The sequence below is a fragment of the Octopus sinensis genome, linkage group LG1 (genome assembly GCF_006345805.1).
Source record: "Octopus sinensis linkage group LG1, ASM634580v1, whole genome shotgun sequence".
Classification (NCBI taxonomy): Eukaryota; Metazoa; Mollusca; class Cephalopoda; order Octopoda; family Octopodidae; genus Octopus; species Octopus sinensis.
The window spans coordinates 107,732,120-107,745,629 of record NC_042997.1 but is presented as its reverse complement, the minus strand read 5'-3'; the positions used below and the strand labels follow the sequence as shown (position 1 = coordinate 107,745,629).

At 36.2% G+C, this 13,510-nt stretch overlaps 1 protein-coding gene across 3 annotated transcripts in view; it reads right to left on the bottom strand.

Moving 5' to 3' along the window:
* Positions 1–5,252: 5,252 nt before the first annotated feature.
* LOC115209450 (vacuolar protein sorting-associated protein 35) overlaps positions 5,253–13,510 on the bottom strand; it is a 39,689-nt gene continuing 31,431 nt past the window's right edge. For 2 of the 3 annotated variants that reach the window (XM_029777877.2, XM_036503573.1), the window contains exons 17-19: positions 11,372–11,395; positions 10,966–11,109; positions 5,253–7,152 (exon numbers count right to left, since the gene is read on the bottom strand). In XM_029777877.2, the coding sequence (XP_029633737.1) occupies positions 6,973–7,152; positions 10,966–11,109; positions 11,372–11,395 (348 nt within the window). In that variant the 3' untranslated portion in view covers positions 5,253–6,972. The remainder of the gene's footprint in view (positions 7,153–10,965; positions 11,110–11,371; positions 11,396–13,510) is intronic. The other variant, XM_036503584.1, reaches the window with a different exon arrangement.

Below are 13,510 nucleotides of genomic sequence, written 5' to 3'. Positions count from 1 at the left end.
AGCCCCAACAAATCAAGAGTCTTAAGACTCCTGATTTGAACTCCTGAAGTGCTACATCTGTGGGGTGTGACTGTAGGAAACACCAAATGGTAGGTCCAGAGTACTAAGGACTGGTTGGGGGCTGCCATTGTGGGTCATGCAAGCATGGAAGGCAGACATTAAGCAATGATGATGATGGTATATATCATATTTGTAATGTGTGTGTGTGTATATATATATATATAATTCAGCAGTTTAATTGAAATGTAGCCTCATTCTTTCCAATCTTTGTTGGAAAATGTGCACCTTCTGCTAAGTATCACTCACAAAACCCCATTTTTTAGTCAGGATTATCTTCATTGAGAGCATGGACCATTCCTGGAATGTAAGTTATTCAATGACAGACCTTCAAAATGCAATGAACACGTGATTTTGAAATTCCTATTTTACAAACTTAGCTGCTGCACATATTTTTTGAACTTAGGCAATATGTTTTTAGTCCCCTCCTTGGTTCTGCAGTCTTCCAGAACATTTCCTATGGACATTTTGAACTACAGTTCCATCTGCTTCTAACTTATCTTTAATTGAAGCTAGTATGATCCGCTGGATGTGTAATGTCAGTGTGCACACATGACAGAGTGTAAGCACTCTGAGAGAAATGTTGAACATAAGAAGCACCGGATGCGGTGTGCAAGAGAGACGACTGCACTGGCATGGTCATGTGCTATGGATGGATGAGGAGAGCTGTGTGAAGAAGTGTCACACCCTAACAGTAGAAGGAACCCATGGAAGAGGGAGACCCAAGAAGACACGGGATGAGGTGGTCAAGCATGACTTTCGAACATTGGACCTCACAGAGGCAATGACAAAAGACCGAGACCTTTGGATATATGCTGTGATTGAGAAGACCCCGCAAGTAAAGTGAGATCACAGCTGTAGCCTACACCAGTGTCACATAACCAACCCATTTAAAAAGTACCTTTGAATTGTCTCACCAGATACTGTGCTTGAGGAGACCTATTGAGTCAAGTAAAATCAAAATCAAATCAAATGGAAATTGTAGTTGTGTCCGATGCCAGTGCCGCCTGACTGGCTCCCTGTGCCAGTGGCACGTAAAAAGCACCATTCGAATGTGGTTGATGCCAGCCCCCGCCCCAATTGACTCCTATGCTGGTAGCACATAAAAAGCACCATCTGAACATGGCTGACACCAGTGCCGCCTGACTGGTGACACGTAAAAAAATACCCACTACTCTCTCAGAGTGGTTGGTGTTAGGAAGGGCATTCAGCTGTAGAAACATTGCCAGATCAGATTGGAGCCTTATGTGATCTCCTGGCTTGCCAGTCCCCAGTCAAACCGTCAAACCCATGCCAGCATGGAAAACGGACGTTAAACGATGATGATGATGATGATGGTAAGTCATGTCGGGGAATCTGTTTGAAACTTGCTCTAAAACTGTCTTTACACTTTGTCTAGATTTTTTAACTTCCATTAGATTTCCTTCATTCAAAGCTTTGTCTGGCTCTCTTCATTATATGTATTGGGTTAAATCTAAAACAAATGTAAATTAAATAAAATACCAGCTTTAAAAGTGTGTATACATCTTTTATGGTGGTGGTGTGGGCCGCCGTATTTATGAATTAAACTTGCCTTAATTGTTACACCAATGCACATCCGTAGTTCTGAAAAGCACACCAATTGATATCGCCTGGCCTCTCTGTAATAAAAAGTGAGGGAGGCATCCTTATTTCCCTGCCTCGTTTACCACGTGTTTGTTTCTGCCGAAATATTTGCGCTTTTAAATTGTCGTTAATAGACATTTCCATATTTAACTACATTTGAAAATATAACACTTTGTATGTTGATTTTTACACAGATTTTAAAAATTACTTTAATTATTTTGCCGTCGTAAATCGCATCAACGTTTTATGTAATCATAAAAAAAATTAATTTCCCTCACAAATCTTCAATTAATTTTAATTTTAATGCTGTCAGCTTTCATTTAAAAACCAACTTCCACCAGAAAGCGCCTCCACTGGACTTGATCTCTATTATTGATGTAGTAATAGTAAAATCGATATACCCAATATTTTAAAATAAATTTCAGATTTCAGAAATGCTAACAGAACACCGCTGTTTAAACAACACAAATAGAAGGCGGCCAACGGGTTTTTCAAAATGCAGTTTAGAGTCTATTTATCAACTGTTCACACCGTAAAACATTGTTTTATTTGGGTGGGGGGAATGTAGCAGAACATGAGTTCGATACATTTCGATTGGGAAAAATTATTTATCAATAAGGGAGACACAGTAATAACAAGAGGGGCAAGAAAGAGAGAGGGAAATAACATGGTGTACGACGATGTAACAAGGAGTTAGAGCCAAGTTGCCAATTTAGTGAAGCCGTTACTGACAAGGGAGGTAATTTACACTAATTCACACACAAAAAACGAGACTTTTTAAAATTTCTTTAATTGCCTGTAGTTTATTTTTTTAACCAATCTGGAGAGGGGAAGAAATTACAGGCAAACTTTAATAAACGATCGAGTTAACAGATTTTTAAAAAAAATAAGCTATTAAATAGTAGAAATTGTTGCCGTTGTGTAAAAAACGACTAATTAACAGTTTCAATGTTAATTTTATCCTTCATGCTATTTAATGCAGCAAGTTGACACGCCGGATAAAATGCTCACCAGAATTTCGTCTGTCTTTACGCTTTGAGTTAAATTTCCGGCGAGGTCGACTTTGCTTGTCATTCTTTCAGGGTCGATAAAATAAGACCGGTGAACTACTGGAGTCCATTTAATTAATTAGCCACCTCCCCCGAAATTTCAGGCCTGTGTCAGATATTCAAATTTAAAATATCACATCTCTACCTCCAGTAACTTAACTAACAGCGTGGCCTTTATTCCGGTTCAACTTGCTGACAACAAACGAAAAAAATTATTTTAGTAATTTGAAATATTTAATAATTTCTAAATTACATCAAAATGTTACTTTCTAATAATAATGTGCATTAGTTACATATCTGTTAAGACCTAATTTTTTTTCAATAAGCCGGTCAACCAATGTTTTTAAATAACCCATTTGCTAATTTCATGACGTTTTTGTTTATCTTGGACTTGTTTTAGAAACGAAAAATAAAAATTGTGTAAGTTTACAAGATAATGATTAAATTGAAAACTTTGTCAGAGTTTGATGGTGGGGGAATAAAAACAATTTACATGCCACCCTTCATCCCGAAAATGTTAAAAAGCCAATTATTTCGTAATATCTGGAATTGTTTAATATTTTCAAACGATTTTATAAATATCTTCCTCCAACATTGATTACTGTTTAATACCTGTTATATTCCTCGTTACTGAAGTTCACCTTAATTACAACCGATCTAAGTTAAAACAACCACTCGGTTCCCTTCAGCAACAACGCAACATGTCGTTTCCCTTTTAGCAGAAGCACCGTCGTAAGGCCACAGAAACTGCAACAGGGTTATAATTAGTCGGTGTTTATAAAATGATCGTACATTTCAAATTATTTATTCCACGTTTAATATATCGCTTTCCAGTCTATATCCAAGATGCTGTTTAGCTACTGCTACTGCAATTATCATTGAACGTAAGTTATAACTCTTTCTCTCTCTCTGTGTTGTGGTGGTGCAACGAATTTTATTGATTCCGACTTTAAAATAGAGTTTTATTGACAAAATTATATAAGTGGGGAGATAATGATGAAATATGATAAAGAAATAGGCCAAAAAAAAAAATAGCGGTTATGTATCAAGGGTCGTTACGTTAGTAGAGATAACCCACATACGCAAAAAGAAAATATCAGACCAAGACTGTTACATGACACACAAAAATTGATAGAGGTATATGTGTGAGGTGGGGAAGTTAATTATGATATTTCCATCCCCGTCTAAGGTATTTCATGAATATATTCCAGTACACGACGGGGACTTTATCTGAATGTAAAGCAGTATTTCGAAACAGTACAGGCATTTTGTCTGAGAGTGACTATGTGGTTAAGAAGTTGGTTTCTGAACACAAAGCCTTGGATTCAGTCCCACTATATGACACATTGGACAAAGATCTTCGACCTACTAACCAACCATTACATTAGATTTAGTAGATAAAAAGTGAAAGAAGCCTATATATATATATATATATATATAGATAGATAGATTTCTTTTAATTAGACTGCAGCCATGCTGGGGCACTGCCTTAAAGAATTTTAGCCAAACGATATCTATGCTTTTAATTGTTTCAGCCCTAAGTCTGTGGCCATGATGGAGCACATCTTTGTGTTGATCATACAGGCAGTATGGAAAATATCTTGCTTGGAAATTAGTAATAATGGTTGGTGACAGGAAGAGCATCCAGCTGTAGAAAATCTGCCCCAATAAATTAAGTATGGTCCTTGTAAGCATGGAAAAGTGGATATTATAATGATGATAATTCTGTTTTAGATAAGTAACCTTTAAAAACAAAAATGATATTTATCTATCAAGTACAGTGGTTGAGAAGATATTTTCTTCTTTTCAAATGCAGCCATATTTAATAATATTCAGTTTGTTGTCCTAATGCTGATAGCAACTAAACTAGTGTTACATCACGTTGACCACATTCCACTCGTGATCTCATATCAAATGAAAGAATGCAATATATATTTCAAGAGTAGCATTTATGAATAAAGATTCCCCAATAATTTCAATACATTTCTTTAACCATATTTAAAATTCAATTCCAATCACAAAGCATCAATAAATATTCATATCTCCACGCATGTATCTATATTTTTTCAAGGCAAAATCTCAACTCAAAACACAGTCAGTCATATCCGTTTCTAAATTCTTGGCTTCTTTCTCCATCAAAATACTTTTTACCTCCCAATAAAATGTTTATATATCACCACACTGCATCAAAATCCATTTTATTTTTGTTTAATTTTGTAGAGAACCTCATAATTTTAGAAGATTCTTTTGATTTAGAAATTGTATCTCATTCTGAGTTTTTAACTCTTACCAGATTAAGAAGGATTTACGATTAGTTAAATCCTTTGTCTTACATTTTCTTAACTCCTATTTTTGTGAAAAGGTTTACACTTCCAACACAACTTTCTTCGTATGCCAAATGAAGAGAACTGGGTTATTAAATTAGAAATGCAAAGAAAAAGATATTTTGTTGTTAGTTGAACACAGAAAATTGCAGGTGAGAAAGAATTCAGCCAGTTTTTTGGCTACAAAATCAGAGGATTAGTGTAGATAAGGCAAACAAACAAACTTCAATTTTTTATTTGAAAAATCTTTTACTTTTCCAGAACATTAACAGATTTTAGTCGAGAGAGTGAAAGCAATGTTATAATGCTATAACAATTTACAAAAGAGAAGAGATTAACTGGGGAGGAGGGAATAAAAATTAAAAAAAAAATATATATATAAACAAAACAAAGATAATTTCTTGAATCACATATTGTTTCACCATGCAGCAGATACAACTTATACAGAAATAGCACTCATTAAAGAAAAAAACAAATTTTTTCTTTTCCACTTCGTAATTTAGTTCAGCTTTTTGTACGACAAGAATATTTTGATCTTCCTCCTCAAGTTTTATTTATTAATTAGTAATAATCAATCACAGAGTTTTGAGAATATATTCAGTCGCATCAACCTCAACACTAACTTTCTAATTGATAATTTAGAAATATCTCCACCAAACAATCAATTAATTCCATTTAAGAAGATCCCCAACAGTTTCCAAACTAATCTAATTCTTAATCAGGAGGTCACAAATTTTAAAACAAACATTTTCTTGTTCCAAACTAATGGCCAATGTACCAGACACTTGCAGTAAACTCATTTCTCTCTTTCACTCCAGATATAAAACAAAGCAGATATTTTTTAATGAATATCTTAATTTCCTAATAAATCTGCATGATTTCTATTAAAACATTAAAAACAGAACAGGTCTCAATGTGCTGTAAAGAAGCCAAACTTACAAACTGTAGATTACAGTTGTAAAATAAATTTCAGTTGGAGTATGAACAATTAGATCATCACAAACTCACACATTGAAATGCTTGCGATGAGAGATGAGAAGCACTCAAAAACAACTTTGTCCTCCAACTGACTGAAACATGTTTTAAAGGAATTCTAGGTTTCTTAATATTTAAAAAATGAGAACAAAAAAAAAACAATAAGAAAATTCTGTTGTTTTGAGCACCAAATGCAAGTGAAATTGCAAAGAGTGTTTTTTGTTGTGGAACTATTATTTAGGATAGTTTTGTGAGACTCCTGATTGGAGTTCAATTCCAGATTAGTAAAGATTTGCAATGAAGGCAGTAATATTGTCACTTTTGAGAGAATAGTTGTTATTAATTAAAGAATTAGCAACAGAAATTATCAACAAGAACAAACAAAAATGAAGAAAAGATGAGTTAAAAATGGGTTGATGAAAAATTGCCAGAAAATTGCCTCAACTGCAGGCAACAAAAGAAGGAAAGCTGAAACATTCTGTTCAGCTGAAGAAGATTTTCTCATTCCCAACAGAAATTATATTTATTGCTGGCAATTTGAACCCAATCAATTTAGATTTTGTATATTTGCAGTTTACAATTAAATAAAAATATAACAACCAGAAAGTCATTTACAATTTAGACTTCATTATTTCTTCTTAAATACAAATCATGATTTTGTTTTTCTTCATAGAATAATAAAGTTTATATAATAATAATGATAATAATAATAATACTCAACAAGGTCTATGCACCTTTCTATTTTCTTGTTTGTTTCTTTCCTCAAAAAGTCCTTTCTATAATACATCATGAGTTAGGTGATTATATAAAAAGAAAAAAAAAATGCCCCACCTAAATCACATATAGCAGCATTCAGAAATTACTTACAGCCAAAGGATGGAGAGAACAATTCTCTAGTGTCAGATGGCTAACATCAATGAAACAAAAAAACATGATGGTAGTTAGAATTGATTTAGAGTTTCCTATAGTGACAGTCCTTCATAAGAGGGACTCCCAGAATCATTGTTTGCAATACGCATTTGGAGATGTTCCAGTGTGTTCTGAAAATGCTTGTTAATCTGCTCAGTTTCCTCATTAGCCTCTAAATTTGGCAAATCTTCTCGGATTTTTGTAATAAGCTGGTTTAATACTGGAATAGTTATCTGGAAAAGATTAGAGTAAAATATTCATGAATCGTCCATATAAAAAGCAGAAAATAAAAACCATTCAAAGGATATTATCTTAAATGTGGTTCTTTGAGTCTGATATATGACAAAGAAATATTACCAATAAATTTGATGTTGGAATTAGCAGCAAATATTAAATATCACATGCCTCAAATGAGGTCTTACATTCTTATATATTTCACAAATATTCCAACAAAATCAGTTTGCCATTTCAAAACCACACTGAAATAGGGTACTTAGGAAATTTTTAAATTCTAAAAAATATAGGATGCCAACATTCATGCCAAAAATTACAACACACCCCTACACAAGAGTTGGCCGAAAAGTTCATACACTGACCTTGATGGAATGTAACTAAATGAGGTTTAATTTTTCAGCACAGTCTCCATTGCGGTCTCCACACTTATTCTTCCATCAGTGTTGCAGTGCTTGGATCTCATTGAGGAAGAAGCTTTCATCCTGTTGGTCAAAAAAGTCATCAACAGTGGACATGACATCATCACTGTGATACTGGTTCCCAGCCAAGAGTGTTTTTTTCTTTTTCATGTTGGGGGAACAGATGATAGTCAGATGGGGGCCAAATCAGGAGAATAGGGACAGCCATTGAAACCATAGACAATGCTGGACCATTTTGTGCTGATGGAACAAAAGCCCTTTCGTCAGGTTTCCTGAGCATTTGGTCTTGACAGCCTTTCATAATAACAATCTCAGCAATTTGGCATACTACTCTCCAATGATGGTCTGGCTCTTTTGAAGATAATCAATAAACACAATACCATTTGCATCCCAAAAAACTAAGGCCATTACATTCCCAGCATTTGAAATGACCGTGGCTTTCTTTAGAGCAGATGAGGAGGCGGTGTTTCCACTGCATGGATTGTCTCTTTGTTTCTAGCTCAAAGTGATGAACCCAGCACTTCTTCTAGGTTAGCAAACATTCAAGGAAACAGATTTTCCAGTGATGTGATCAGCCTGGTGCACTTTTGATCAGGGGTCAGAAAACGTGGCACCCACTGAGCAGAAATCCTCATCATGCCAAGTTTATTTTGCAGAATATTCTCAACTCTCTTACAGGATAAGCTAATAACATTGGCTATTTGATTTACAGTCAATCATCTGTCATTCATCACCATGTGGGGAACATGATCAATGTTTTCTTCAGTGGTAGCAGTTGCAGGACGTCCAGACCTTGGGTCATCGACCAGATTCTCTTCCCCTCCTAAATTCAACTGCCCAATTTTGCACTGTTTATAAAGCTGGAACATCATCCCCTGTCAGTATGAGTGTCTTTGGGGACTAACACCTTTTTTGCAGGTACTTGATTATACCACAATGCTAAATTTTGTCCATTTTCAAAAGTCACAAGTAAAAACAAAATATTTTGAAAGCTGAATATCTACAGAATCAGACAAAACATGAATACAAACAAATTTGATAATATATATTTAACATTGAAATATAATAATGATGGGTTCAAATTTTGGCATGTGGCTAGCAATTTCAAGAAGGGCTTAGTTGATTTCACCAATCCCAGTACGTGACTGGTACTTTATCAGCCCCATAAAGGTGAAATATCTAAATTGTTTCAGCATTTATTGTACATCACCCCCAAGGCCATCATTCCTCAAGCAACACAGATTCATCACAAAATTAATCTGAGAGAAAGGACAGAGCTGTTGGCCTAAAAATGGTGAGATTGATACTGTGAGTGTCTCTATGGAAACTGTTGTTGCTAGGTGATAACTGCAAAAAACAATTTGTAATAGGAACAACATTCTGGGGTAGAACAAGAGATAATGGTTTGTGAAAAGGGTAGGGGACAGGGGGTAGAGTGGGAGTGGAAATAACATGAAAAGAAAAGGAATCAGAGGATGTGGCACCAGACCAATTAGTTGTGAAGAGCAGTGGCCATAGTAGTAGTAGTAGAAGAAAAAATAAGAGGAGGAGGATGGTGGTTATAATATGTCTGAGTGACTTTATGTCAGTTAGTCAAAAGCTTTTTCTCTCTCTAGATGCAGTCACACATGCACGTCCGTATGTGCAGCAGCCAGAGTGGCTGATGTCTTTCTCAATCATGCTCCACGCATAGTAATCCATGGAATTACATCTTCATCATCATTGTTTAATATTCAGTCTCCATGCTGGCTAGCAGGGATGAGCTGTCTGTTGTGGCATGGTTCTTATAGCTGGACGTCCTTCTTAATGCCAACCACTTAACAGTGTGTTGGGTACATTTTATGTCTCACTGGCACGGGTGTGTTTACACAACATCAGCACGGGTGCAGTTACATAGCATTGGCACAGGCATGGGTGCTTTTCAAGTAGCGCCGGCACCTGAAAGGACCAGCCTGTATATGTGGAAGACAGGGATTCTACTTAGCTTGACATGTCTTCTCAAGTACAGCAAATCACCACATCTCCCAGTCCCTTGTCCTTTCTTCAGTGAGGCCCAGCACCCAAAGATCCTTTCTCACCACTTTGTCCTACATCTTCCTGGGTCTACCTCCTCCACAGGTATCCTCGTCAATTAGAGCTCGGCACTTCTTTATGCAGCTGTCCTCATCCACATGCAACACATGACCAAACCAGCACAGTCTTCTCTCTTGCCCACAGCATCTGATGCCTCTTGTACCCAATTTTCCTCTTAAATCATTTACATTCAAAGGAGCCTACTCTGTGTGTATTTTTAAGTGCTTATTATACTTGCAATTATAATGGAGGGAATCAGGAGGCCAGAAACTGGAGTTGGTAACATTGCAGAAATTCTCCAGCAACTACTAACTCTTTCCAGGGGCATGGCAAGGGGTCAGATATTGCTTCCACAAACACATGACTTTCCAACAGTAATATTAACCACAGACTCCAACAGCTTCACATAGCCGTCTAAATTGAGCTTAAGGTCCTGCTCAGAGGTGTGGGGAGGCATCACATCACTTCACTGGAGACACATCTGAAAACCAGTTTAGGGGAACTTGGCTTTCATGATACATGGGACATCTGAGAAAAACCAGATCATCTCCGACTCAACAGAATGCCTCAGCTTGTTCAGGAGTTTCTTTGTCTTTGTCAAGCAGTTCTCCTTGGCTTTGGTTGTTAGAATTTGTCCATTGTGCCCCTTGTACAAGTGGTAGTGAAGGGCCAACTTCATGGCGACAACTCCAATATCCGTCACTCTTGCCAAAGCGCAGATTCCCTTGCTCAGCTCTTCCATCACCTTGTTCTGAAGTTGCTGGACGAATCCTGGTGTGTGGATGCAGTCAGAATGCTTTTTTTATGTCCCTTCCTATTGGCTAGGGCTTCATAGTCACCATTGGAGCTGTCCATGTCACATATTACAACCTTTACAGTATTCACAGACCATTGAGCAGCAGTCATGGTGTTGGCATTTTGATACTTGGTGCAAATCATCATGATATGGGTAATTCTCCTCCAATATTCAGATGGTTTCCAGTCCTCCACGTTAGCTAACTTTCTCTCAACCACAATAATCTTTAAACTTTAAGCTCTCCAACACCATTGACTGTTCACCAACACGTCAAGCTGTTCTTGTATGTATGTATCGTATGCTAAACAAGGGTTGTATTATACTGACCCTCTTAAAGAATAATTATTGGAACATGCAAGAGAGATTTGTCTAGGAGAGCAGCAACTCTGAATAAGGAATCAAACCATAAGGACTTGTCCAACACATACCAGCTGAAAAGATAAATACATGATGATGGAGATATTTGTAGATTCCACCACCAGAAATTTTTTTAAAAAAACTGAATAGTTGCAGGTGTCACTTACCTGATCATTTCCTTTTTCAAAGAAATAAATGTAATGATTGAGAAGTTCAACAAAGAGTTGAACTTGAACAGAATTGTCCATGCACTGGTTGGCAATTTTGACTCCCTTCTTCAGACATTCTGCCACTCGTTTCCCATCATGCATCTAAGAAAAAAACAAACAAACAGACAAACCAAAAAAGAAAAATTAAAATCCAGGTAAATGTTTTGATTGAATGAATCTTTGAAGGTAAAAGAGAAAAAGAAGGATGTAAAAGTAATTCTAGAGGTGGGACAGGCTAGATTGTTAATTCTAAGAAACTGTAAGTGGAAACATAAAAAGGGTTGGAAAAACAAGTTCAAAGAGTTTATTAGTCTAGGAAGTATGAAATTAGAATTGAGAAAGCATATTATAATAAAATTCTTACTTTCACAAAGATCTTAGGGGAATTCTAGAATAAAATTAAAAATAAAAAATAAAAGAAATATAAATACACATTTCAAAATGATTGACATTTTACATAGAATTAATAACAACAATTGCAACATAGAACTTGCAGTTAATAACGATTTCATAAGATATTCGTAGTTCTGTCTATGTTTGTATTCTACACAAATATAGTCATTTTGTATTATAGTTGAGATGTTTCTGAAAATTTGATGAGATGAAATAGTAACAGTCAATACACAAAAGTGATTATTTGTACAATATACAAATATATTCATTAAACATGAAAGGAAGGGCATCCAGCTGTAGAAACTCTGCCAGATCAAGACTGGAGCCTGGTGCAGCCATCTGGTTCACCAGTCCTCAGTCAAAATCGTCCAACCCATGCTGGATGATGATGATGATGATGATTCATTAAAGATGAAAGGAAGATTGTATATAAGAGTTGTGTGAGAGTTGCAATGCTGTATGGGAGTGAGACATGGTGCCTGAGGGAGAGAGAGAGAGATGGCAATTTTGAGAAGGACTGAGAGAGCAACGGTGAGAGAAATGTGGGGGTGGGTGAAGCTGTTTGATAAGAGGAGGGCTGAAGATTTGATGGGGATGCTGGGGTTGAAGGGATCGGTAGAATGGTTGGCAAGGGCGAATGGAGTGCAGTGGTATGGAGATGTGATGAGGAGGATGACTGCATTTGAGGTAAATGGAGCTTGAAAGCGAGGAAAAGGTGGAGGGGGAGATTGGGATGGTTGGTTTGGAAAAGGAGGATGCCCAAAACCAGGCAAGATGGCGAGAGGGTGTGAGGGTGGTTGCTATGGCATTGAGGTAGATCTGGCCACCCCCGTTAATGGGGACAAAGCCCAGATTTAAAACACTGGATGATGATGATGATGATAATGATATTTACAGACATATATTTGTGACAGAGAGAGTATTAACACCGACAAGTAAGAAGAGGGCATTTGGCACAAAAAGCCAACTTTGAGATTTTCTTTCATGGTTTGTTCTAATAGAACATCCACAGTTAAATGGGGATAAATACAAAGATATTGCATATAAAATTACATAATATACAAATATATAGTCATTTTGTACATAATATTTCTGACATTTACATAGTAAACAATTAATTGGTGTCTTATTAGTCATATTTCACTAAATTAATTTTAGTTTTCCATACTCTTCAACTTCATTCTTTTCTAATTATTTTAATTATTTTCCCAAAAAGCTGATGATTGTCCATCAAATCCAATGATGCTGATCTTCTTCAAATCTGGGAACCTTTTATCACTCACAAAGCATCTGTAGAAACTGGATGTTAATATCTCCAGGATTTTAACAAGTCAACCGTGTCGCCCCTGTACTGCAGCCATTCAGGTGGAAAGTAGAATATAATGACAAGAAGAGCTACTGTAAGCAAAAACCTTTTCTGAAAAAATATTCAGTGTTGATACAATGGAGCCAATTTTATTGGTGCCAAAGAGTGCAGTCTTTTAGTGAACGGGAAGATTTTTTTTTCGGTCTAAATAGTGAACAGTTTCGTTCCCAGAAAGCTGAGAGGAATGTTTCTTTTTGTTGCCTTTGTTATCTCTATCAGTTAACAAGATATTAAAGAAATGAGACTGTTGCTTGTGGATCTAACAGACATGTGGAGTAATTACCTCTCCACAAATTGATTATTTTTCAGTATTCACTGACAACCAAATGTTACAAGCGAAACAGAGACCAAATATTTAAATTCATTTCAGCAACCACAAAAAAAAAACCTCCACTCTGGTTAGCTAGAACAACTGACAATCATAGCGAAGGATCTCTAAAACACACACACATACACACGACTCGTGACAACAAGTCAAGGAGGAAGACGTCATTTGGTTGACTTATCAGAAATAACAGCCAAAGCCAACTCAAATTACACTCTACATGCTTGAAAATGGAAGGACAAATTTGATAATGTAGTCCTAGATGCACTACTCCTGAAAGAAAGACAAGATGGTTACACTCAGAACACCTTTGATTATAAGACTGGTTAATTAAGGTTGATTGGAGGATAAACAACAAATCCTGATGTAATATACTGGTATGTCAAGAGTTTGTGTTTCAGTTGTGTACACTTAACACC